The 24,809-nt window shown below is 44.8% G+C and overlaps 1 protein-coding gene across 1 annotated transcript in view; it reads right to left on the reverse strand.

Moving 5' to 3' along the window:
• KCNK12 (potassium two pore domain channel subfamily K member 12) overlaps positions 1–24,435 on the reverse strand; it is a 36,648-nt gene extending 12,213 nt beyond the window's left edge. Inside the window, exons 1-2 of the mRNA XM_033145058.1 lie at positions 24,160–24,435; positions 22,293–23,513 (exon numbers count right to left, since the gene is read on the reverse strand). Of these exons, the coding sequence (XP_033000949.1) occupies positions 22,293–22,635 (343 nt within the window). The 5' untranslated portion in view covers positions 22,636–23,513; positions 24,160–24,435. The remainder of the gene's footprint in view (positions 1–22,292; positions 23,514–24,159) is intronic.
• Between the last annotated feature and the right edge of the window lie 374 nt (positions 24,436–24,809).

The raw sequence follows: 24,809 nt of genomic DNA on the forward strand, positions 1-24,809 counted from the left end.
ACTTTGACATGCTTTTAAACTGCTAGGTGGGCAGGAGCAGGGACCGAGCAACGGGAGCTCACCCCGTCGTGGGGATTTGAACCGCCGACCTTCTGATTGACAAGCCCTAGGCTCTGTGGTTTGACCCACAATGCCAACCGCATTTAAATTGGTTTAATAGTAACAACAAGCAAACCAGACTTCAATTAAAACGCCTGCTGGAAGGGGTGTGTGGACGTTGCAGGTTCAACAGGGAGGGGGCCTGTCTGATCTCAACTGGAAGGGGGTTTCCTAAAATTGTGCTCATACAATGCTAAACACATGGCTCCTCGTGGTTTACAAGCCAAGCATCTAAGTCAGGGGTCCCCAAACTAAGTCCCGGGGGCCAGGTGCAGCCCAACCGCCTTCTAAATCTGGCCCGCGGACAGTCCGGGAATCAGCGTGTTTTTACATGAGTAGAATGTGTGCTTTTATTTAAAATGCATCTCTGGGTTATTTGTGGTGCCTACCTGGTGTTTTTACATGAGTAGAATGTGTGCTTTTATTTAAAATGCATCTCTGGGTTATTTGTGGGGCATAGGAATTCTTCATATATTTTTTCCAAAATATAGTCCGCCCCCCCCCCCAAGGTCTGAGGGACAGTGGACCGGCCCCCTGCTGAAAAAGTTTGCTGACCCCTGATCTAAGTCAAGGGGAACCACTAACAGTGACTCAGCCTACGATCCCAGTGATCAGGCAAGGCTATAAGGGATTAGGTGGTCTATGAAATATATTGGACCCAAGTTGTTGTAAAGTCATGGAAGACTCTTGAACCTGGCACACTAGTGAATGGGCAGCCAGCACAGGCTTTTGAGGACTTGAGTTGTGTGCTGGTGATAGTCTGTCTCCATCAGCAGTCTGACATCAGTATTTTGTACCAGCTGGACCTCGCTAACCAGGCCCAAGGTTAGCCCCACACAGAGTGCATTGCAATAATTGAATCTTGTGGTCACCAATCCTATGGCCAGACTATTGGGTATTCATTCTGATTTGCTTACTGGGCAGTTACATGACAATGAGCCTTCCTCTTGCATTCATTCTGATCTGCTTGCAGGGTGTTTACGCACCTTCTCGTTAATCATTAGTTTGTTTCATACTTTTCAGTACATTTCCCAGTCATTTCCTAACTGCAAAAAACAAACAGGTGTTTGTTTTTTTAAAATGTGGGTTTGTTGTGACAGAGAGCATTGATCCACTTTAATTGTGCAAAGCTAACTTTCCCAGCATGTGAATCCCTTCCACAAAACAGTGACGGTCTGGAGGCGCCCATAGAAGGTGATAACGAACAGTCCTTTCCTCACTGTTCTTCATTGTCATCCTTCCTCCTCTGCTGTCTTCCTCTTTCTATCTTCATTTCCCCTCCTCCCATCCCTGTTCATTTCATTATTAGCAGGGGGTGGGGTGGGGAGACCATATGGGAATGGTTGTAGAAATATTTGGAGTTGGGAGAGGCTGACAAACTGGCTGAAGTTTGCAAGAAGAAATGACTTTAAAGAACGCTAAGTTCGCAGAGAGAAGGACATGTTTGGCGAATGACTGGAATGTAAATGATAGAAATGCAAGACCTGAGAAACGTAATGAATTATTGTGTTTTCACTTTGTATCTTGCATTTTTTAAAATAATACTGTCACAGCAGTGTGAGATTCCAGGGAGTTCCAGGTGCTTACCCAGGGTTTGTGTATCCTTTGGAAATGAGGCACAGTGCAGACTGGGCTGCCTTTATGATATATGGTTTACTTACACATATATACAACCTGAGCTTACGATGGAGGGGCTCCCAACTTTACACTCCAAAAGGGTCTTGCCTTTCCCATAGTCACAGTCCTGGGTCCAAGCAGCTTGCCTTGTTTCTCCCACTCAGTGTGGTGTAGTGGTTAAGAGCGGTAGAATCTGGGGAATTGGGTTCGCGTCTCCGCTCCTCCACATGCAGCTGCTGGACGACCTTGGGCTAGTCACACTTCTCTGAAATCTCTCAGCCCCACTCACCTCACAGAGTGTTTGTTGTGGAGGAGGAAGAGAAAGGAGAATGTTAGCCGCTTTCAGACTCCTTCGGGTAGTGATAAAGCGGGATATCAAATCCAAACTCTTCTTCTTCTTCTTCTTCTTCTTCTTCTTCTTCTTCTTCTTCTTCTTCTTCTTCTTCACATGGCTCCTAACTTTGCACTAGGTGGCTGCAAAGTTATGTCACAGCTTGTTGCTGTTGTTTAGTTGTTTAGTTGTGTCTGACCCTTCGTGCCCCCATGGACCAGAGCACGCCAGGCACTCCTGTCTTCCACTGCCTCCCGCAGTTTGGTCAGACTCATGTTGGTAGCTTCGAGAACACTGTCCAACCATCTCGTCTTCTGTCGTCCTCTTCTCCTTGTGCCCTCCATCTTTCCCAACATCAGGGTCTTTCCTAGGGAGTATTCTCTTCTCATGAGGTGGCCAAAGTATTGGAGCCTCAGCTTCAGGATCAGTCCTTCCAGTGAGCACTCAGGGCTGATTTCCTTCAGAATGGATAGGTTTGATCTTCTTGCAGTCCATGGGACTCTCAAGTGTCTCCTCCAGCACCATAATTCAAAAGCATCAATTCTTTGGCGATCAGCCTTCTTTATGGTCCAGCTCTCACTTCCATACATCGCTACTGGGAAAACCATAGCTTTAACTATATGGACCTTTGTTGGCAAAGTGATGTCTCTGCTTTTTAAGATGCTGTCTAGGTTTGTCATTGCTTTTCTTCCAAGAAGCAGGCATCTTTTAATTTCGTGACTGCTGTCACCATCTGCAGTGATCATGGATCCCAAGAAAGTAAAATCTCTCACTGCCTCCATTTCTTCCCCTTCTATTTGCCAGGAGGTGATGGGACCAGTGGCCATCCTTAGTTTATTTGATGTTGAGCTTCAGACCATATTTTTCGCTCTCCTCTTTCACCTTCATTAAAAGGTCACAGCTTACCCACTGAAAAACCTTTCCCCCTAGAGCACACCAGGGCAAACTGCAAATCCTGAAACTCTGCTCCTGGCCTTTGTTCTTCCACCCAACTCTGACCTCAAGGAGAGGCTTCACCTATTTGTCGGCTGGCTAGAACATCTGCTTTGTTGATCACCCACCTCTCTGACCCCTTTTGTTTGCTTGACGACTCAGCCATTAGCAGGCTGGCCTGGACACGGGAAGCTGAGCCCTGCTATTAGGAAGCTGACTTGCTGGCACACTTCGAGTAGATTACGTATGCAATTTCAAGCATTTTTGTAAAATAATAATAATAATAATAATCATCATCTCCATGTTCTTCTTTGTCATAAATTATCCCAGGGCAGTTCACACCAAAACTATGAAACAGAAGCAGATGGCGTGGTAGCACATGGGTGGCACTTTCCTGACCTCCTGGCAGTGTGTTCCTAACTTCCTGACCTCCTGGCAGGTGGCTGCTTACTGGGAGGGGGGAAAGGTGGCACAGGGCAAAATTGTTTATTAATTTATGAAATGTCTATACTGCCCGCCATCCAAGGATCACAAAAATATAGACCACCGTAACAAATAAAAACACCCTCCCTACAGTTTAGAAAGCCATAGATTGTTTAACTAGCCCAGTGCACCAACCAGAGCAGTTCATGTGCCACCCTCTCTAATGCATCCCTCCTCCATCTCCTCCTCCTGCTAAGCAGCAGCAACTCACCTGCCGGCAGGTCAGGCGAGTGCCTCCACCCCGCCATGCCATCTGCTACTGTTATAAAACACGGTACAATAGGTTATATTGATGTGCTTCACATCACATCATGTTTGTTTGTCCCTGGCTGGAAAACCATTAGCTCCGAATGTTTGTATTAATTAATACAAACGGCGCTTTTCAGAAGGAGCTGGCAGGTGTATTCCAGCCTGTCTCCACGGAGGGAAAAGATGAAAGTTTCCTGCAGTTAGAATTTGCCATCGCAGGAGAGAGGAGAAAAGTATCACATCTCCAGTCTCTCTTCTCAACAGGAGTGCACTAAGCAAAACATATAATTTCATAAGGAGGGAGGAAAAACTGAGCACTTCAAATGCCAAGAGTACTTTTTAAATATCACATCAACATTTTTCCTGCCATTGAGCTGTTCTAATGTCTTTTGGAATGAGTGAGCGCTTGTCTTGATTGAGGCTGTCATTTCCTGCAGGACGTGGGACCATTCCAAACACAGAGATGTCTAGGAGAAGATGTGCGAAGCAGACCCACCCCAGTCTGCAGCTTCACTGGCAATGCCTTCCAAATTGCTTTAAAAAAAAAACAAGAACACCACTCTCCCACATTTAAAAATGTATTATCTAATACAGCAGAGGATAGGTCGGTGTTTGGAAATGAGAGGAAGATTGTGTGGGCTTTATAGAACACTAAAATTGACAATAATAGGGGATCTTTAGGGTGTGTGTGTGTGTGTGTTTTTAGTGGTTGTCATTTTTTTATTTTGTGGATTAAAGGGAATAGCAGGAGAGGAAATGCTTCTCCTTCCTTGGAGGTTTTTAAGCAGAGGTTGGATAGCCACCTGCCATGGATGATTTAGTTGAGATTCTTGCATTGCAGGGGGTTGGACTAGATGGCCCTTGGACACCCTTCCAACTCTTTGATTCTATGATTCTTGCTAGGAAGGATGTGGCTCCTTAAGATATGAGGAGGACTGCCGTCTTGCCTCTTTAACTGGACCAGCTTTTGGGGGTGTACAGTATGTGTGTCTCTGAATCACCTCTTCCCCTCCTCAAGGCCCCTCTTTCAATAAGGAGAAAGGCTCCTGTACAGATTATCTGGTCTTCCACCCTCTCTGCAAGGCTGGGATGGGGAGATCTTGGCTAGGCAGCCTGAAAGCGTTACTGTGAAAATCTTCTTAGTGACAACTTTTGTTCCTTGGCAAAGCAGCCTTGCGCTCCCCATGTCCCTGCCTCCTCCAAATCGTGTTAGCAAACTTTTAATTCCTAATGATGCTTAATATGGATTCTAAGCAGGGTATAACATCCTCATGTTATGAGTATGTATTTGTAGTGTGCGAAAGTGATTAATGGATAATCCATAGTTAAGATAGTTTGAGCAACAGGATTGCAGCCAGTTTGTTCCCATTACGCTGTAATTCTCGCTGGTGGTGAAAAGGACCCATTGCAAGAAGTCCATTTAGCATGGAAATGACAGTGACCCATTGAATGCCAGCCCCCAAGGGAAGAGGGGCTGCATCAGGAGAACAAGGATACAACAAAATAGACATATATGATTTCTCAATGTCCTTCTCCTCCCACATCCTCCTGCTAAGTTTTACTATTTGACTTGGACTGACACTTCTGCGCTGGGCAAAGAACATTCTCCTTTTCAACCACGGGGCTATAATTCTTCCATCAAATTCTGATAACAAGACAAACTGTTCCCTGTCATCCTTCATGATGGATTTATAATCCTGTAATTCTTTTACTTCCTAACACTTGTTCGATGTCATCCGTTTCCTCCACAGAGTATTGCAGGGAAGAAGGGAGACACCTGCCAGATCTTTACCGCTGCATTTATTTTAGCAACGGTGGGTGGAAGAAGTTCACTGGTTGGAAACCGAATGGGCCACCAGCCTCCTCTTAGAGTAGTAGCTATTTCATTTAGGAGCACAAGAAGCAGCCTTATCCCAAGTAAGATGCCCATCTAGCTCAGTAGTGTCAATGCTGACTGGCTGTGGCATTTCAGGCAGGGGTCACTCCCACCCCTTCCTGGAGGTGCCAAGGACCTTCTGCATGCAAACCAGATGCTGCTTAGCTACACCCTTCACCCAAGTCATTTATAAAGTTATTGAACAACAACGGGCCCAGGACAGAACCCTGCGGTACCCCACTTCTCTCTTTTTTTCCAGGATGACAAGGAACTATTCATGAGTACTCTTTGGGTTCGGTCAGTCAACCAGCTACAAATCCACTTAATAGTTACCTCCTTCAGCCCACATTTTACCAGCTTCCTCGCGAGAATATCATGGAGGATTTCATCAAAAGCCTTACTAAAATCAAGCTACACTATGTCCACTGCATTTCCTGCATTTAGCATTAGAAGGGGAAGACCAGGTTGGGAATGGGTAGCTCCAGCCTTGGTGTCAGCAAGAATATGTGTAGGCGAGGAGGTGACTGTCCTGGAATGCAGAGCCACGGAAAACGTAACAGCTTCTCAGAATTAATCACTGGAAGGATGCTGTCAAGCTTTCATAATGAGCTAAGGAGACCTCGCTCAGATTTTCTTTTAATTGAATGAAGGCATGTTTGCAGTCATTTCAGTGGGAGTACCTTTCGCTTACGAGAAGAAGGGTTTCAGGCTTTGAAAGCAATGCAAAGGGTTTTCTTGGGGTTGGCAGAGTTCGTTCCAAGGGCCAAATCAGACATCATGGAGCAGCCATGTGTATTTTGCTGCAATGCGCTCTTTGTGTGACTTCCCTTGTGCAGAATACTGCGGCACAATTGCTGACCCTGTTCATATATAACAACTTTGCTCAGAGACCTATGCCCGTTGCTGATTTTCTGTCAGGCCAAGTTCAAGCTGTTACTATGAATATATAAAGCTCGGGACCCGTTGGCCTGCAAAGTTGCCACGCCCCACTTGACCACGTCAATCTTTGGAACTGGCACTGTTACAAGTTCCACGTACTGTAATACTCTTTGCAAGCAAATTGATATTTTAGTGTGGCAGCAGTCAAACTTCGGGACTCCCTGCCTATTGATACAGTTGCTTTAAACTGGTTTTACTATTAATTTCATTGTTTTATTCTTTTTGTACACCACTTTAGGGTTGTTGCTTTCGTTTTTCAAACAATCAAGTAGTATAACATTTTATGAAATAAAGCAAATATTTTATGTGGATGCCCAATTCATATATGGTGTGTGAGTGGCCGGGGCAGAAGGTAGGGGAGTATATTATTATTATTATTATTATTATTATTATTATTATTATTATTATTATCATCATCATCATCATGAAATGGAGCATACAGGTGAAGGAAGCTAAACATAGCTTCTTCACTTGCTTCGTGGTGCTCCATTACATCATCATCACTTTATTATTATTATTATTAGTAGTAGTAGTAGTAGTAGTAATAGTTAGTAGTAGTAGTAGTAGTAGTAGTAGTAGTAATATTTGTATTCCCTACCCACCCTTCCCCCAAAAATTACAGATAAAACAGCATATGAAAACAGAATTTAAACAGTAAAAACAAGCCCACCCAGAATCCCCCCAAACCATAATCCAAACCATAATCCATACAATCCCTTGCAGACTCTGTGTTATAAAGGTAAATGTTAAGGGTAAAGGGACCCCTGACTGTTAGGTCCAGTCGCAGACGACTCTGGGGTTGTGGTGCTCATCTTGCTTTATTGGCCGAGGGAGCCAGCGTACAGCTTCTGGGTCATGTGGCCAGCATGACTAAGCCGCTTCTGGCAAACCAGAGCAGTGCACGGAAATGCCGTTTACCTTCCCGCCTGAGCAGTACCTATTTATCTACTTGCATTTTGACGTGCTTTTGAACTGCTAGGTTGGCAGGAGCAGGGACCGAGCAATGGGAGCTCACCCCGTCGTGGGGATTCGAACCGCCAACCTAATAATAATAATAATAATAATAATAATAATAATAATAATAATAATTTATTTGTACCCCGCCCATCTGGCTGGGTCTCCCCAGCCACTCTGGGCGGCTTCCGACAAATATTAAAATACATTAAAATATCACAGGTTAAAAACTTCTCTAAACCTTCTGATCGTCAAGCCCTAAGCTCATTGGTTTAGACCACAGCGCCACACGTGTCCCTTTGTGTTATAAAGATATCTCCAAATATGACATGAAGACTGGCAACATCAACCCTGCCATATGGAAATCCCTTGCAGACAACCACAATGCCTGGATACAGGCAGTCAAGTTGTGTATCCATAGCAGTTCCCAGAGGAGGAATGACTGCTGGGAAGAACGCAGAAAGAAGAAACGCCATGGTGCATCTGCAGCAGCCCAAGCGGATGCCTTCATCTGCCCCAGCTGCAACAAAACATGTCTCTCCCATATCAGTCTCGACAGCAGCAGCAGGTGCTGCAACTGTCCAGCAGCTTCACCTCACCCGCCCAAGGCGCACTCCTCCATTGTCTCCCGAGACAGATGGACGCCAACAAAATCCATACAATACATTACAGGAAGGACACCCAAATACATTTTCAAAGGCCAGGGCAAAGAGCTGCATTTTCAGTAACCAAGAAAGCAGGTACACCCTGGCAGAAATGGTTCTGCTTATTTGGTTTGATTCCTAATTTGAAGTGTGACGAGAAATTTGATTCAGTTAAAAGCAAATTTACCTAATCTGCACCTCCTGAAAGATATGCAAAGAGAAACAAAATTCACGCTTCTCTGAATTTTGCAATGCAGATCTCTATCCAAGTAATGCGTACAAAAGTGCATATACTAGAGTAAAGTGTGCATATAAATACATTTATTAGTGAAGACTACATACCTAGGTGCATTATATTAGGGGGAATGGCTTTACAAGAAGTGTGTGTATTAGAGAAAATTGCATATGAAAAAGAGAAAATTCACACAAAAACACTGACCAATTTTCAGGAGAGCTTTTTTAAAAAACTACAAACTGATGGGAAAATGTGGAGAATTGAATTTGAGATTGGGGGAAAGTGCCAAACTGAGAGAAACTGAAGTTGACACATTCGCCAATCCCTACCCTTGATAGAAATATGGGTTCCCATCTCACCCCAAGCTTTATAAGTGAACAGTGTAGGCATTTGATTACTTGTGACTGTCCCAGTACATCTTGTTTGGCCTTAAGGCCAGGGGAGAATTGGATATTGCTGTCCTGATACTGTCACCGTTTCCTGGCTCTGAAAGCGAGGAACACGAGCTATGGACCTGTAAACTTGAGTAATAGCTGCGTCTGACTTTGAAACTAACCCAGTGGCTTTCACAACCCATTTATCATCCTGCCCTGCAATTTTTATTTTCTCTAAAATCAAGCTGACAACGGTGGTGTAACCTAGCTACCAGTGGATGCTGTGGTTTGATGGCACCCCTGTTTTTCTTAGAGCTGAATTCTGCATTCAGCTGCAGCCAAGGATAGATATGCTGGAAGATTTTGTTCAGTCGACCCATAAGCAACATCTCCATCATCACTTTGATCCAGCTAGAGCAGAGCTTCGCAAACTTTTCATGTTGCTGACACACTTTTTGGATGTGCCTCATTTCACAAGACAGTAAATGTCAGGGGCTGGACTGAGGAGGGATGATGGGAACCACCACCCCTTCCTGCACCTTCCAGAGAAGAGGAGGACAGTATACTTGTAGATTTAGAACAGTGGTTTGCAGAAGGTCATAGTTCAGAGGCTGCAGAGGGGAGAAGCTGGGAGATATTGGGAGAGCAGCAGGAAGAAGAAGCACCAGGGGAGAGACAGCTAACAGTGCCTCTTGAAAGCGTTCCTGACCCCCCCCCCCCAGGACCCAGCGTACATTGAGAGTAGTGGAACAGAAAACTCAGAGGCAGAAAGCACAGATCAGCCAGCACAGGGGTGATGTAGAATAGGAGGGACTGAGGGGGTGGGACTTTACTTGGGAAAATGCCATTAACTAAGAGAGACTGCGTTCCTTCGTCTCTCTCTGTGAATATTGAATAAACTACCTGGTAAGAACTCTTCTTGTTTTTCTGCTTCTTGGCATCCCACTGTGGGAGGGATAGGATTCCCTGAAGCCTTGACAGTAATTCAGTTTTACTAGCAAACCGGAGGTTAAACTCACCCCTTCTTTCCAGCCGTAGGAGGAGCACAGGGTACGTTCATGCCACACACCTGCAAACTGCAGCCAACATACTAATTTGTCGCAACACACAGCTTGGAGAGCTCTGAACTAGAGTAATGTTATTTGGATGGCTATATTTGGAATGAATTGGCAGTAGGCTGCTGTTGTAATGAAGCATCGAGAGCATCTGCTTTGAATGCAGAAGGTCCCAGATTCAATCAGCGGCATCTCTAGGTAGGGTTGGGAATGTCCCCCTGTCTGAAACACTAGAGAGCTGCTGCCAGCCAGTGTAGACAAAACTGAGCTAAATGGACTATTCTTGTGATAGAGCCACTTAGGGCACATTTGTGGGGGAAAGTGGCATACAAATGAAAGCAGCCATCTTCATAGTACAGGATCAGGCATCCGCATGGCTAACCTACATGAATCTAATAATAATATTGTGCAGGCCCTGTTGCACTGTCTAGATGTGTCTTTTGGATGTGGATGGGTTGCAAAGTTGCAGTTCCATTCTTGGCTCCCAGTTACTCGCTGCTGGCACCAAACCATGTCCATATTTACCGCACCAGCAGAATTTAAACCCCTCCTTTGTTTTGACACCCTCCCTGGTCCCCCCCAAAGTAGCCATGACTAATAGCATTCAGCAGACCGATCCTTTGATCACAGAATGACAAGAATAGCAGCCGGCATGCCAAGAACCCCGAATGGATGAGCAGCGTACAGAATTGAATTTTGGTTTGGCTATTGCTCATTTTGGTCTATATCTGATTTCCGTCAGAGCCCATGAAGAAAATCCTTGTGAATATATACCATGATGTGAGGGCAAATGAATGGCTTCTTCTCATCCTGCTACTGCTGGAAATAATTGTCAAGAATGCTCAATAGCATCTGCTTGTCCAGGATCCCTGTCACTCTGCAGAGGTGGATTTAGGAGAGTGTGAGTGGTGTCCCCCCCACATTTCGAGAGGGCACATTCCCACCTCTTTCCCAAAGCCTAGTAAGCACTTGCTTTGGAAAGGAGGCACAGGAGCTCTGACAGGGTCCTCCTATCTCTTTCCAAATGACTAGATAGCGCAGGCATAGGCAAGTGCAACCCTCCAGATGTTTTGGGACTACAACTCCCATCATCCCTGACCACTGGTCCTGTTAGCTAGGGATGATGGGAGTTGTAGTCCCAAAACATTTGGAGGGCCGAGTTTGCCTATGCCTGAGTTAGCGCTTGTCCAGCTTTGGGAAGGAAACAGGGGGGCTCTAGGACCCTGCCCGAACCCTTGCTCCTCTTTCCCAAAGCCCAGCACCTCGCTTACTGGGGTTTAGGAAGGTAGTGTGAGCAATGGGTGGGTGGACGTCTAATTTTGGCCTTGCATAGGATGCCATATTACCTAGGCCCTCTCCTGCACTCTGTTCTTTCGGCAAGGAAGTGGCATAACAGTGGAGCCTCCCCTCATTTAATCATTATGAAGGACTTCCAATAATGATTCTGTAGCACCACACAAGAAAAGCAATGCAGGCCAGATGGATGCACATTCAGCACTATTACCTTTCGGAGGCAACTACATGATGACCTGCAATTCAGAAAGCCAAGGAGCAGCCTTGAGTGTTGCAAATGCGCACTCACATTTGCAGCATTGCAAATAAAAACTGAAGCTGACTGCAAATAAATCAATTTACTTAGGCTGCAGTGTTACACACACTCACAAGTGAGTAAACCCCATGGAACTCAGCAGGGCTCACTTCTGAGGAGACAAGCATAAGATTGTGCTGCTCGTTTGCAACTCAGGACACAGTTCCATGAGACTTACTGCCTGGTAAATGGGGATAGGATTGCAGCCTTCATTCCATGTTTGAACTGTGATTATAGTCCGTACCTGAACTGTCCCTTCCAGGTTCTGGTGAGACGGGGTGGGGGTGGGGGAGGCAGAACGGGTGGCGGCAGATAGGAATGGAGGGATCTGTCAATTTCATTTGTCTTAGTTTCTCATTCTTCCCAAACTTAAATTCAGACTATTATTACACATAATGGGAACACCTTCTAAGACGTGAATTTGCATCTTGGTACACAGGGTTGCAGATATGCTGGATTTTCCAATTTAAAAAGAGAGAGGAAGGGAGGAATCCTATATTAGGGATGGAAGGATCTGTCAATTTCAGTTTTCTCACTTTTTCCAGCCTTCAATTCAGCTCTCTGAATTTTGCAGAAAACTGTGATTTACAAAAAAGAAACCCTCATGAAAATTCTTCTGCGTTTTTGTGCAATCTTTTCCTAAAAAACACATACTTGTCCACACTTTTTTGCAATCCATTTCTGCTAATATAGTGCATATCTCTGTGTTAATGTGACATCTTTCTGAGTAGGAATGCCCAGGATTGTGCCTGTAATTGAAGCAACTGAAGGCTGGCCATCACTCCAAGAGTCTCCTGCCTGACAGATACGCAAACAATTGCACACACTTACATGATGGTGTCTGAAGCCAGTGAGGATAACTCCCTTTCTGCCTCACTCTGCACTGTACAAATATATGAAAAACAACAAGGCGATAGAGAGCAGCTGCTATTGCTATCAGAACCACGAAGCACCTGTGAGAGGGGCAAAAACTGGGGGGCCTTTAATGAAACATTAACTCTCCCAAGTCCTTTTTCTTTAAAACTGAAAATGTTTGATGTAGAACATTCAGTTCAGCTCAGCCTCCCGAAAATACCAAGCCATTAAGGTTTATGGTCTTAGCTGAAGGCCAAAACAGTCACGGACCTATAACTATTAGCACTGCACAGAGATATTGAAATGCTACAACTAGATATAAGAATCAGCAGTACAGTCCACATATTGCCTTAATTCCCCCCCCCCCATTCTGTTATGCTTTGGCTGCCCTCTTTTTCACCCTTAGCTAAAGTTTTTGATTAAGTCGACTTGTAAGAGATTTTAGGAGTGCAAGCAAAACCTTCCCACGATCATCCTACAGAGCAGGAGTGGGGAACATTTGGCACTTCAGATGTTCCTGAAGTACAGCACTAAAAGAAAGTAAGAAGAGCCATTGACCTGAGATAGCTCAGTTGGTAGAGCATGAGACTCTTAATCTCTGGGTTGTGGGTTCAAGCCCTATGTTGGGCAAAAGATTCCTGCATCACAGGCGGTCGAACTAGATGGCCCATGTGGTCCCTTCCAACTCTACAATTCTATGATTCAAAGAGAGAGCGTCTGCTGCATCAAGCCAGTGGCCCATGTAGTCCAGCATCCTGTTCTCACAGTGGCCAACCAGAGGCCTGTGAGAAACCCTCATACTGGAGCTGAACACAAGAGCGCTGAAAGATACTCGGAGTCCAGTGTGACTTTCATGCTCTTTATTCAGCTCATAGTAGTGAGGAATGTAGTTCCCCCAAAACGTTTGCTTTATATACACTATTTACACAATGGGCCACACGTGATTGGCTAATTCCGGGATACTCCTGTATGCCAATCAGAGTGTGGATTCATTTCCACCTGGAGCTGGATTGGGTGGCTCCTGCAGACCAATCAGACTGCTGCAATCTCAATCCTATTGTTCTGGGACCAGTCAGACTGCTGCAATCTCAATCCTATTGTTCTAGGACCAATCAGACTGCTGCAGTTTGGATCCTATTCAACTCAGTACATAACAAGCGCTCTCTTCTCCTGGCCGATGGTTAAGCACTATGCATGCTATAGAGCATGGGTAGGGAACCTGTGATCCTGGAGCGTGGATCAAGGAGAAATCCAGCCCTTGAAACAATAAAAACAATTAGCTACCCAGTGTCCATAGTAAATACAAGGCTAGTTTTAGCTACCCAGTGTCCAAAGTAAATACAGGGCTAGTTTTAGCTACCCAGTGTCCAAAGTAAATACAGGGCTAGTTTGTGCACTGTCAAGCATTAAACTCCCTTGCATGCCACTTTTTCATCAGTTCAAGGTGGGAGAGTGGGGTGATATTTGGTGCAAAACTGGTCACGACTGCTGCCGCAGTGCTGGCAACAGAACTGGGTTCATGCCCTAGCGCTGGCATGTCGAGCCCTGTCATTGTGAACCTCTACTTTAGCTGTGACAAGGCTGCCAGAGTGTAATCTGCACTATAAATGTGTCTAGCTTGAAGCGCAAATAAATTATTCAGTGTTTAAAAATATGGCAATATTAATCAACACAGTTATATTCATCATTTTCTTTTGCTCCCTGGTGATTAACTGCGTGATTGATTAAAAACACTTCCAGAAGCCCTCATGTGCAGCAAAAAGCTATCATTTATTATTATTTTGTTTTTCATTGAATTTGTCAAAACACGATCTTGAGACTCTGCGTCATGAGCTGAATTTGATAACAATGCTGCTAGCTGAAGACAATCTGGTGGGATTCCATAAAGAGGGTTCCAATTACTTTATTGCAAGTCTTCTCTTTGGACATGCTGAACTTCGTTACCGGAAGAGCTCACTTAATGGGCCTTGACAGCTGGTGGCTACTTTGTACGGAAGGATTAAAAGTGAGTTCCCGATTCCCTCTCTATTAATTTGCTCCAGCAAGCATTTGGATAGTGACCGAAGAACAGGAGCCATGCCAAAAGGAATGAAATCAAATACTTGTTAAGATAGCAGGCAAATTGTGAGAAAGTATAAATATTCATTAAAAACAACGAAGGTGTGATACAAAATAAACAATGCAATGCATTAAAACAAAATTAAAGAAGCAATTATAATATGGAGATGACAAACGAAATGTATCTGAAAGCAACAACTCTCCATGCAGCGTCTCTTTTAATACTGCTCCTGCAGTCCAGCTATCCTAGGATCAAAAGCGGTGGAAATGTTCCACTGTATTATGAAGAAATAAATGCCACAAAGCAGAACAACACAGGGAAAGTTGCTAAGATCTTAAGAGAAGAAACGAGAGATTATGAAGGGGGGGGAATAGCACCAAGGTGCAAGAACAGAACAACAGCCACAGGAACCAAACTAAACTCCTCATCATATCTACTGAATTCACTGCGGTGAGACTTACTCATTCCAGCTGGGAAAATCCCTGAACAAAAGTAATGACCTGCACAGATTAAGAAAGCCAAAACTAAAAATTAGTGAAGTTAACCTCAATCAGCTTTGCAGAAATATAATCCTCCTGTTGGTAAAACAAAACAAAACAAAAATTATCTTCAAAGTGACTTAAGGAAGAACCTGTAAGTAAATTACAAAACCTTCTCCTTAGCTCCCAATAAAACCAGGCCAGTATGCTTTCAAGATCCAAGAATGATGCTAGGAGTGGTAGATGGAACTGCGGACGAAAAGCAGCAGAAGCTCGAAGCTGAAAATGAGACCAGGAAAAATCAAGGGAGCCAACGTCCTTTCCCTAATATTAAACTCCTCTCATTTCAAACCTCCTGCCACAACCTAACTGGTTCTCTCTAGTTTCATCCCCTGAATACTTAGTCCTTCGTTATTATATGGCAGGCATGTCCAACAGGCAGATCGTGATCTACTGGTAGATCACTGGACGTCTGTGGTAGATCACTGGTAGATCACTGGCTCCCCCAAAGAAGCTCAACAACTTTGGCTCCCCTTAAAAAAACCTCATTATTTTTCCCTGCATCTCCCCAAAATGGGGCTTTCCTTTTCCCTAAAAAAAGCTCAACAACAACTTTGATCTGAATGCCTAAAAATTGGGCCTTCCTCCGCCCCAAAAAAGCTCAACAACTTAGACCTGAACCCCCAAAAAGGGGGTAGATCACTGCCAGTTTTTAACTCTGTAAGTAGATCGCAGTCTCTTGGGAGTTGGCCACCCCTGATATATGGCTTACACCGGGAATGGAGAACCTCCAGGTCATTTCCACCCCAAGCCATACCCACCTACCCATACCTGACACCCAGAAGTGGCTCACCAAATGAGGTGGAGCCGCAACACTAGCTTCCTGGCAGGTGGATCACTGTTGATTACCGGGAAGGGGGGGGAGGAAGGTTGGTGCAGTGCAAATGCACTGGCAGGACTGCCAAATTGGCCCCTGTATCAGGACCCCCCCCCCATTTTCTTGTAATGTCCTACATTCAGATACCATGAAAAAGCTAAGTGATACAACAGTTTTTAATTCCTGCTTGTTAAAATCTCTGCTGGCTCATCACAGGAGCCTCCTCCCTGCTGATATGTATGTAAACAGGGTGGTGTAGAAATTTCTAGAGGAGGAGGGAGACTTCTATTTAAAAAAATATATTCATAGGTTCCTTTGGCACAGAAGGAAAATTGAGTTTTGTCCTCTTCGTATTTGCTGCTGCTGTTTTGATTTAATGTCATCTTATTTGTAATTGTTTTTATACTTTGATGAGAGACTCCACAGGGCCCCCACATTGTGTGGTACAGAGATGTGGGATATAATGTTTTAATGAATACATAAATACATATAAGTTGCTACCAGGGGTGGACAGCTCAGTCTGTAACCAGTTCATGTCAATTTCGCATTATCGCTTTTAAAAACCATACCAATAGTTAAATAAGTATTTTATCTCTACTTGAATTTTGGCACTTTTTATGAGAAAAGACTTGTACTATAAAATTAGGAGAGGTGCAAAAATCCAAAAGATAATTACATTCCAATCTGCACATAAGTCTGTGAAATTTGTTGTGGATAAATTGATTTTGGATTGAAACTGAGTTCCTCGACATCCCTATTTGTCTCCTGATGCTGCGTTCATGAAGTGATGAACCATCCTCTGGTAACTTTCCTGTAAAAAATTGGGGATCTGAACAAGGTGCTGACATTTGTTCTCAGTCTGGACTCCAGTAATACACATTTCTACTTTCAAAGCAGCATTATACCACTTTAAACAGTCATGGCTTCCCCCAAAGAATAATGGGAACTATAGTTTGTTATGGGTGCTAAGTGTTATTAGGAGAACCATGTTCCCTTTACAGAACTACAGTTCCCAGAATTCCCCGGGAAGAGGGATTTATTGCTAAACCACTCTGGGAATTGTAGCTCTGTGAGGGGAATAGGCGTCTAAGCACCCTTCACAAACTACACTTCCCAGAATTATTTGGGGGGCGGAAGCAATGACTGTTTAAACTGGAATAATACTGCTTTATATAAATAATTTGGCTAGGGCCACAGTTTGTATGCCTTACTCAAAAGGCAATCATAATAATAACAACAACATGTAATTCTTTTATAAAGTAAATCACTCAGCAATGCTAGACCAAAGGATATGATTGAAACATACAGTCAGAGGAAGAAGACGCTTTTTTTGTTCTTAATGGGCATGTTTTCTTTGCACCCTAGCAATTTCTAAAAGGAAGATAAGAGACACAAAACGAATTTAAACCGCCTCTTCAGCTTTCAACGCCATTTGTGGCTTTCCCAAAGGAATACATCACCCGGAAAAATGCCCCAATAAAGCTAAAAAGCATTTTCGAAACTACCAAATGAGGTGTTCACTCAATGCAGCATTGATCGTGCGTTAACTGAAATTTGCTGTTTGTAACAGAGCAGCAATTTTAGCCGAGTGGGGGGGGGGGGGAAGTATATTGGAAAACTGCGCCACTTACGGAAAAAGACAGAACTTTCAAGGGAGATAGATCACCGGCTGTGGCGTAGCGTTCCATTTCATTTTTATGCTGCTTTGCCTTCCCTGTTTCTCCAACCAACCAGACATTAAGAGTGCAGAAACTGCCTCACTGGGTGAGGATGAGATTCCATCTCGTTCACAGCAATGGCTAGACACAAGCAGGACACAATGCCGGCGGCTCCTTCCAATGTTCTCAGCACCTTGTTTTCAACAGATCAGGCACTGGTGACTTCAAAGTTACATTACTGCACTGCACTCTGTGTGGGGCTTCCCTTGAAGCAGATCCAGAAGCAGCAACTCGTGCAGAATGCTGCAGCGCCGAGATCTGCACGGGTTGCTGATTTGCTACTGAGCCGAGTACAAGGTGTCACTATTGGCATATAAAACACGTTGACAGTTGGGGGGCCAGTTTGCTTGTGGGATCGACTCACCCCATATACACCCACTCCGACCCCTTCAGTCTGCAGAAGTGGCACAGGTGCCGCAAAATAATTGTTCTGCACTTCCAAAACTGTTCTTTCAGTGTGGCAACACCTACATTTTGGAACTCTCCATCTGTTGACGTCAGGTGGGTGCCTGTGCTGTATTCTTTCTGGTGCCTCCTCGCAACGTTTTAATTTAGGCATTGCAGGGGGTTGGACTGGATGACCCCCAGGGTCCCTTCCAGCTCTACAATCTATGGTTCTGTTCAGGCATGTGGGTGTGTTTTAACCTCTTTTGTGATTAATTTTAAGTGTTTTCCACCATTTTCTTTATTAATCATTTTAATATTTCTTTGTAAACCACTTGGATCAAAACAGTAGGTCAAGTGGGCACAATTACTGAAAGTATTTATTATGATTGGGGCTGTCATCTGTTTAAATAGTTTTTAATTGGTGGATTATCCACCTTTTGACTGGTTAAGCGAATAAATAGTGAAATTGATTCCAGGTGCATATGAGAAAAAGCCTCAGTGTTGAACACTGTCTTTCTGAGATATCGCAAGAAGTTTTGAGATTACTCGCAAAGTACTTGTCACTGTGAGTGGCAAAAAACCCCCCACCTTTACTTCTCCTCTTTTTATTCCCTGTTTTAATAACACAACGGGAGTCTTGCTGTCAAAGGAGTTCCAGGGGCATGTAGCCTGCTTTCACCTCACATCCATATCCATCCTTATTCATTAAATTCGCCCCGAGCCCTTAAAATGAAATTAAACCAATAAATTCCAACATCCTTACTTATAAGTGCAGCGTTACAGAATGTGCTTTGAACCCTGCACTTTATCAAATGCTGAGGACCCATGAACTGGCCTTGCCCCTGACATGAGATGGCTTGCACCAGTTGCACCAAACAGCGTGAGCCTCGGGAAAAGTAGGAAAATTGAGCTAGGGAAGAGAGAACATGGGATAGCATGAGGGTATGTCCACCACATATCAATATGTGATTTTGTTCTAGTTTAACTTGCATGGATTCTACCCTCTGGAATCCCGGGTCTTGTACCTTAGTGCAGAGTGCTAACCACCCTCTGCTATAGATTTCTGCCTGCCTACCCAGAGCTGCAGTTCCCATTGTTCCCCAGAAAAGAAAACAAACAAACAAACAAACAAACAAACAAACAAAAAACAGGATCAATAGTTCTTTGGGAAAAAAACCACAAAAGCATTTTCTGTCCCATTTAAAAAAAAAAACCTGGTCAGAATAAAAAGGCCTTTAGTAGCTGGTGAAAAACAGTGAGGGGGGCAAGGTGCTCCATAATTTGGGTGCAGCCACTGAGAAGGCCCTGTCTCTTGTCCCAGCCTGCCCGCCTTCCATCCTAGACACAACGAAGAGCCTCTCTTTCCATTCTTAGGGAAAAGATAGCATGGTGTGCATAGGAAGCAATCCATAAAGTATTCTGGACTGAAGCCGTCTAGGGCTTTAAAGGTAACCACCCAAACTTTGAATTGTGTCCAGAGGTGTACTGGTGACTAGTGCAGCCATCTGCAGGACCAACGTACTGTGATCCCATGAGCTAGCGTCCACCAGCATCTTTGCAGCTGCTGTTAGTTATACACCTACTACGAAGCAGGAGCTAGACTTAAATCACCAGAGCAAAGGAAGAGTAGCCTTTCTTGAGCATACTGTTGAGACAGATGGTATCTCTCAGCAGGCTTAACCTAGTGCTTCATAGCCCTTCCTTGAGCAATAGGACATCTCAGGAAGACAACGTTTCATGGATCCTGTTTGCTTATGAGGGGAATATACTGGTCATATATATACACGGATGAGAGGGGAGAGAGAAAATCAGATGTCAATGGAGACAGTGCTAGTTTTTAAAGCAGTATCAGTTTGTCTCAGAATCAAATATCATGTTCTTGGAGCTCCCAAACCAGCAGCAAAAGACACACACTTGCACACACAAACACTCACACACGTCTTCTTCGTGGGCTGCAATTGAACCATTGCAACTTGTTCTCTCCAGGTGGGATGTTGCCGGCAGACAGTAGCCACCAGACCTCAAAATGCCATTCATCAAACACCTTCACCCTCGACTGACATGCAGGGCCCATTAATGGAACGTTTTTAGTCATTCCCTATCCAGGGGGTTGTGGGTGGGAGGAACCATTTTTGTAGTAGTAGTAGAAACATAGGGATCTGCCTTAACTCAAGTTGGACCACGGGTCCATCTAGCCCAGTGTCAACACTGACTCTGCAAGGTTTTCCGATGGGAGTCCTTTGCAGATTTACCTGGAGGTGTGGGTGGAATTAGGGCTGGGGTCTTTCTCTCCCTGCAATCCCATCCTCCCCCATTTTCTCCCCTTGCCACCTGCCTGCCCCTCTTCTGCACAGAAGTGTAGACACAGTTAAATGTGTCTTCAGGTGGCATGTGATAAAAGCATGCCTGTGTTACACCAGCAAAGCCCAGGGCGAACACTGAGCAAATGTGATGCGTGCACAGACCCTAAATCTGATTTAGTCTCTGCAACCCAATTGATCTATGGATCAATTTTCCACGCATTTTCTTGCACAAAATTTTGGAACTCTTACACACTTCCACACACCAGAGAGAGCAAACGGCTGTCCTCAGGCTAAAAATCACAAGCAAAGATTCTTGCAAAAATAGTCCAAATCCTATTTTTAACAGATATTATTTACTCACTTCTTGCTTTGAAGTATGCATTTTTTAATTCCATTTCACACCGAGGCAATCGTAAGATAAATTATGCTGATCAGTGTAAGGGAAGGGAGGGAGGGGAATATCTAATGGCTGTGGAGAAATCCAGAATTTCTCTTTGCATAGAGTTCTGCGGATATAGAGTTTCAGGACAATTCAATCTGGTTTCAACTTAGGCATGGGGGAAATAAAGAAACACTTTAGCAGCTGTGATAGAGTAGACCTGTGCATATCTACTCAGAAGTAAGCCCCACTGCAGTAAGGCTTACTCACAAATTGATTGAATTACACTGCGACTCCAGACCTATGGAATCCCATGGGCCTAGGTCTACAGCCTGGATGGATATGAGGACTGAGGCAGGGAGCAGGAATTTGACCATTTGTCTCCATTCTGCCCCTTGCATACACTCCACATCCAATATATAGGCAACTACTTACACAGCAGGGAGACGGCAGGTGGTGTGTGTGTGTGTGTGTGTGTGTGTGTGTGTGTGTGTGTTTAACAGAGGCATCCTGACTTTCCAAACACTTTCCAAACTCCAGTTGCTATAGCAACTTAGGAAAGCTTTCTAGAAAGAGAAACACACATCACTTCTGAACTTCACCTCATCTACTTCATTAAAGTGTGTCGCAGCTGTTTGTGTTTGTTTGGATTTCTGAAAGGGGAACACACGTGTGCGTTGCTCAACCCACACTTTTCCATTTTGGGGCGGAGGGGGGGAAATGAAGTCAACAACAAAACAACACCATTTGTATGATCACTGGCAATCTTTGCAAATGTTGTTCACTCCTAGTCCTTAACTCCCTCCCATGCCCTCTTCCTCACTGCAGATCAGTTTCAGAAGTGACACTACAAAGTGAAGTTGAACCTCTTGCACAATATTTGCACTTCCTGGCAATGCAGGTAGGACTACAGGAGGGGGCGGGGGGGGGGAAACTCCAACCCAAAATGTGCACTCTGGTTAATTGGCATTTTCTATTCACGTTAAAGACTGGCTGGTTTACATTCAAACTGATTCAAACCTCACACCTGAAAATGTATCAAAAGGATGGTTATATAATCACATGGAAATGGTGATCTGAATGCAAACCTATGTTGCATAGGTCTCCCATCTTTATAGTGGCAAGCACACTAAAGCTTCATGTGATCTTACATAGCGTGAAAACACCCTTAGCGTAGATGCTAATAAGACAGATTCTTCAAATTTCACATTGGACTTCAACCTGAATGAAAAGGGGGGGGCACATTGATGAAATAGGATGGGTGGAGAGAACAAATGAGAGTTTGGGTGGGTGGGATACAGAGACAAAAAGGGACGGATCCAGGGGGGAGGAGAGAGAAAGGAATTGGGATACCAAAAATGAGGGGTGGGCAAAATAAGTAGCAGGCAGGTGGAGAAAGGAAGATGAGAATGCAAACAGAGAGAGAGAGAAAGGTGTACAACATTTGGAATTATTGTTTTGGGCTTATGGGTGGGGTTATCAATGTTTGTTATGGTTCAAATAATATTATGTTTATATATGCTGTAAGCCACCCTGAGACCTTCTGGTGAAAGGCGGGTAAGAAAGAGAATAAATAAATAATTTGAAAATAACTTATGCAACACTGTAAAAATGACATCAGCTTGCAAACTACTCAGACCACTAGGCTTCTCTGTTCTGGAACAACGTTACTTCACACATACACACATTTCTAAATAGGAAGCATTTTAGTCTTTGTGTTTAGATGGATGAATCTATGAATGACGTGGTGAGCAACATTATTGTGCTTTTACTTCTTAAGAATGTGGTGTAGACTCTAGACATTTGACACACACATGCACACACACACACACACACACACACACACACAGAGACCTACCTATAGTTGACACCACTGTGCCCACAAAATAGAAAGCTCCCGTGAAATCCCATCTTGGTCGGAGGGCATCTGCTCTGATGCCGGCAGCCATGGCTGCCTCATAACTTCTTAAAAAGGCCCGTAGCTCAGGGAGGCTAATGTTGAAGATCTGGCTGAAGTTCTGAAGGGTCCAGTTCCAACGCTGCAAAGCTTCTGCTTCAGATGGGCTCTCGATGGCTGAGAAGATGGTGGCTCCAGCTGTCAGGTATGCTATGATGAGCACCGCTAAGAGGACAAACCTACCATTGTCCTCGTTGAAATGCGACACGCAGCAGCAGCCCTGAGATCTCCTGATAGACATCATCCAAATTTCAGCACCATAGAGGTGATGGACAGCGACCAACACCTCATTGGAGATAACGGCATGGAGCTACCACCCAGTTAAAGAGTCCAAGAGGAAAACTTGGGTCCTTTTTTGGAAGGCTTTCTTCTCTGAGTCATGAATCTTGGCTTGTCATGTTCAATGTCAACATAGAATTCCACCTGTCTGTATCCCACAGGGCTCCGCCACATCACCCTAGGCACACAGATTTTTTTAGAGCCATGCTGGGGGTTCTGTCATTCTTGCAGTTCAACGTTGAGCTCTTGACTTCACTGGCCATTGAGGTGTAAGAAATGGCTTTACTTTCCCAACCCAGATAGCTCCACTTGGCCACATTCTTTGTATTCCAGCTGTTATCTGAACCAAAGGCTAGCAATGAGAAAATGCATTCAATCCATTTCAGTAATAGTGAGGTATGGTAGGCAAGGCCGACAGAATCTGGTGTCGTCTTCTTCCTGAAGGATTCCCAGTGGAGTAGGTGATCTCTTTACAAACAGCCATCCTCCCTCACCCCACTCCTTGCTAACCCCTGCTTCCTTTTAGTTGAGGGGTCCTGGAGATAAAACTCATTCAATGACACATGACCAACATAGATAGTTCTTCTCTGTTGGGTCTCCTAGATTCTTTGTGGAAGTTGCCTTCTTGTGTGCCAGATGTATCTGGAAAGCTACTTGAAGCAAGGGCAGGAAAACAGAGGCCAGTTGCCTTCAGCACAATCTTGGAGGCTGCAAGAGTGTACATTCAGACAGCATTTATTGAGATACCACCAATCTGTATTTAAGTCACTTTGATCATCCAACCGGCCTCTCCCTTTCTCACTTGCTTCAACTTTGGGGGCATCTCCCATGGGTTGGAAAGACCTATATCAATGAGATATCAGCAGAGCTTTATTTAGGTCTCAGCTCACTAACCCTCATCCCTCTTTGTAGATCTTTATGCTCAAACTGGATTTTTGTTCAGCGAAATGCTTGGCATATGCAACAGAGCATTCGCCTGTGGGGTGGTGTGACTTTTCTTTTTGTTAGCATGCTGGTATCACTCCAAGAACCTGACTTGCTCCTTACACACAAAGAGATAGAGATATAGGTTTCACCCTCCCAAACCAAGCAACTATTGGGCATGCACTTCAAAACGAAGACATTTAAAGAAGAAAACAGACTAAAACTAAAGGGGCTAAAAAAGGACCAGGAGGTCATCCAGCTGGACCCCTTCCTTAACGCATGACCAACCTGCCCTCTACACAACCCTTTCAGATTAACCCACACTTAATTCACAACAGAGTGTGCCAAAAGCAAATGGTACTTTACCAGCTTACTTCCCCCCCCCCTTTACCTTTCTGTTTATTCATACAGAACTACCCCTGGATACTTCTCTTTCCGCTTCCACTTCAGAAGCTTTAGTTTGGCCATTCATCTTCTCTCCCCACCCCACCCCCAGTTCCCGGAGCCCGCAATCGCAGCCTCCAGCCCAGCGCTTCCTTTAACCCAGACGTGAGCAAACACGCACCATGTTCTTTTTCAAAGTACTTCTGATTCCCCGGAACGTGCAGGTTCTTTTTTAAGCCCCCTACAACGTTCCTGAAGTGGCTTCCGGTAAACCAGGCGGTGCTGATGGGTCGCCTTTGCCTCTACTCCTTGATCCGAATTGCCAGCGCTGGCGGTGTGGAGAATAGCTGGGAAAGGCAGTGCGGCTGTTCAGCACCACGGATAGCGCACTGCAGCTCCGCGTGCGCCCGCGACTTCAGTCTCGCTCCCTCTCTCAGTCTCCGCCTGTAGTTGAGCTCAGAGGGCTGGCAGAGCGAGGGTGGGGTGGGGTGGGGGGGAGAGGCTTTCCAGCTCCAGCTTGCGAGTCGATCCACGATCGTTGCCTCCCTTCCTCGTTTCTCTCGCGACGGATCTGGGTCTTGCAAAGCGCGCCGGCTCGCCCAATGCGAAGCAAATGGGGCTGACCAGAAGCTGGCGGTTGTGCCCGCCTTCGCCACCAGCCGGGAGAGCTCTTTCTCTTTATTATTTCTATCTTTCCTTGTTGGACCTGCTGTTTGTGCGAGAGAGGCGTTTTTGATGCTGATGCACGAGGTTGTCATTTATTTATTTTTCGGGAGGTGGAGGGTGGCTGGGCGCGATCAGAGGGAGGCTGGTCCAGGGCCGGGATTATTT

The sequence above is a fragment of the Lacerta agilis genome, chromosome 3 (assembly GCF_009819535.1).
Source record: "Lacerta agilis isolate rLacAgi1 chromosome 3, rLacAgi1.pri, whole genome shotgun sequence".
Lineage (NCBI taxonomy): Eukaryota > Metazoa > Chordata > Lepidosauria > Squamata > Lacertidae > Lacerta > Lacerta agilis.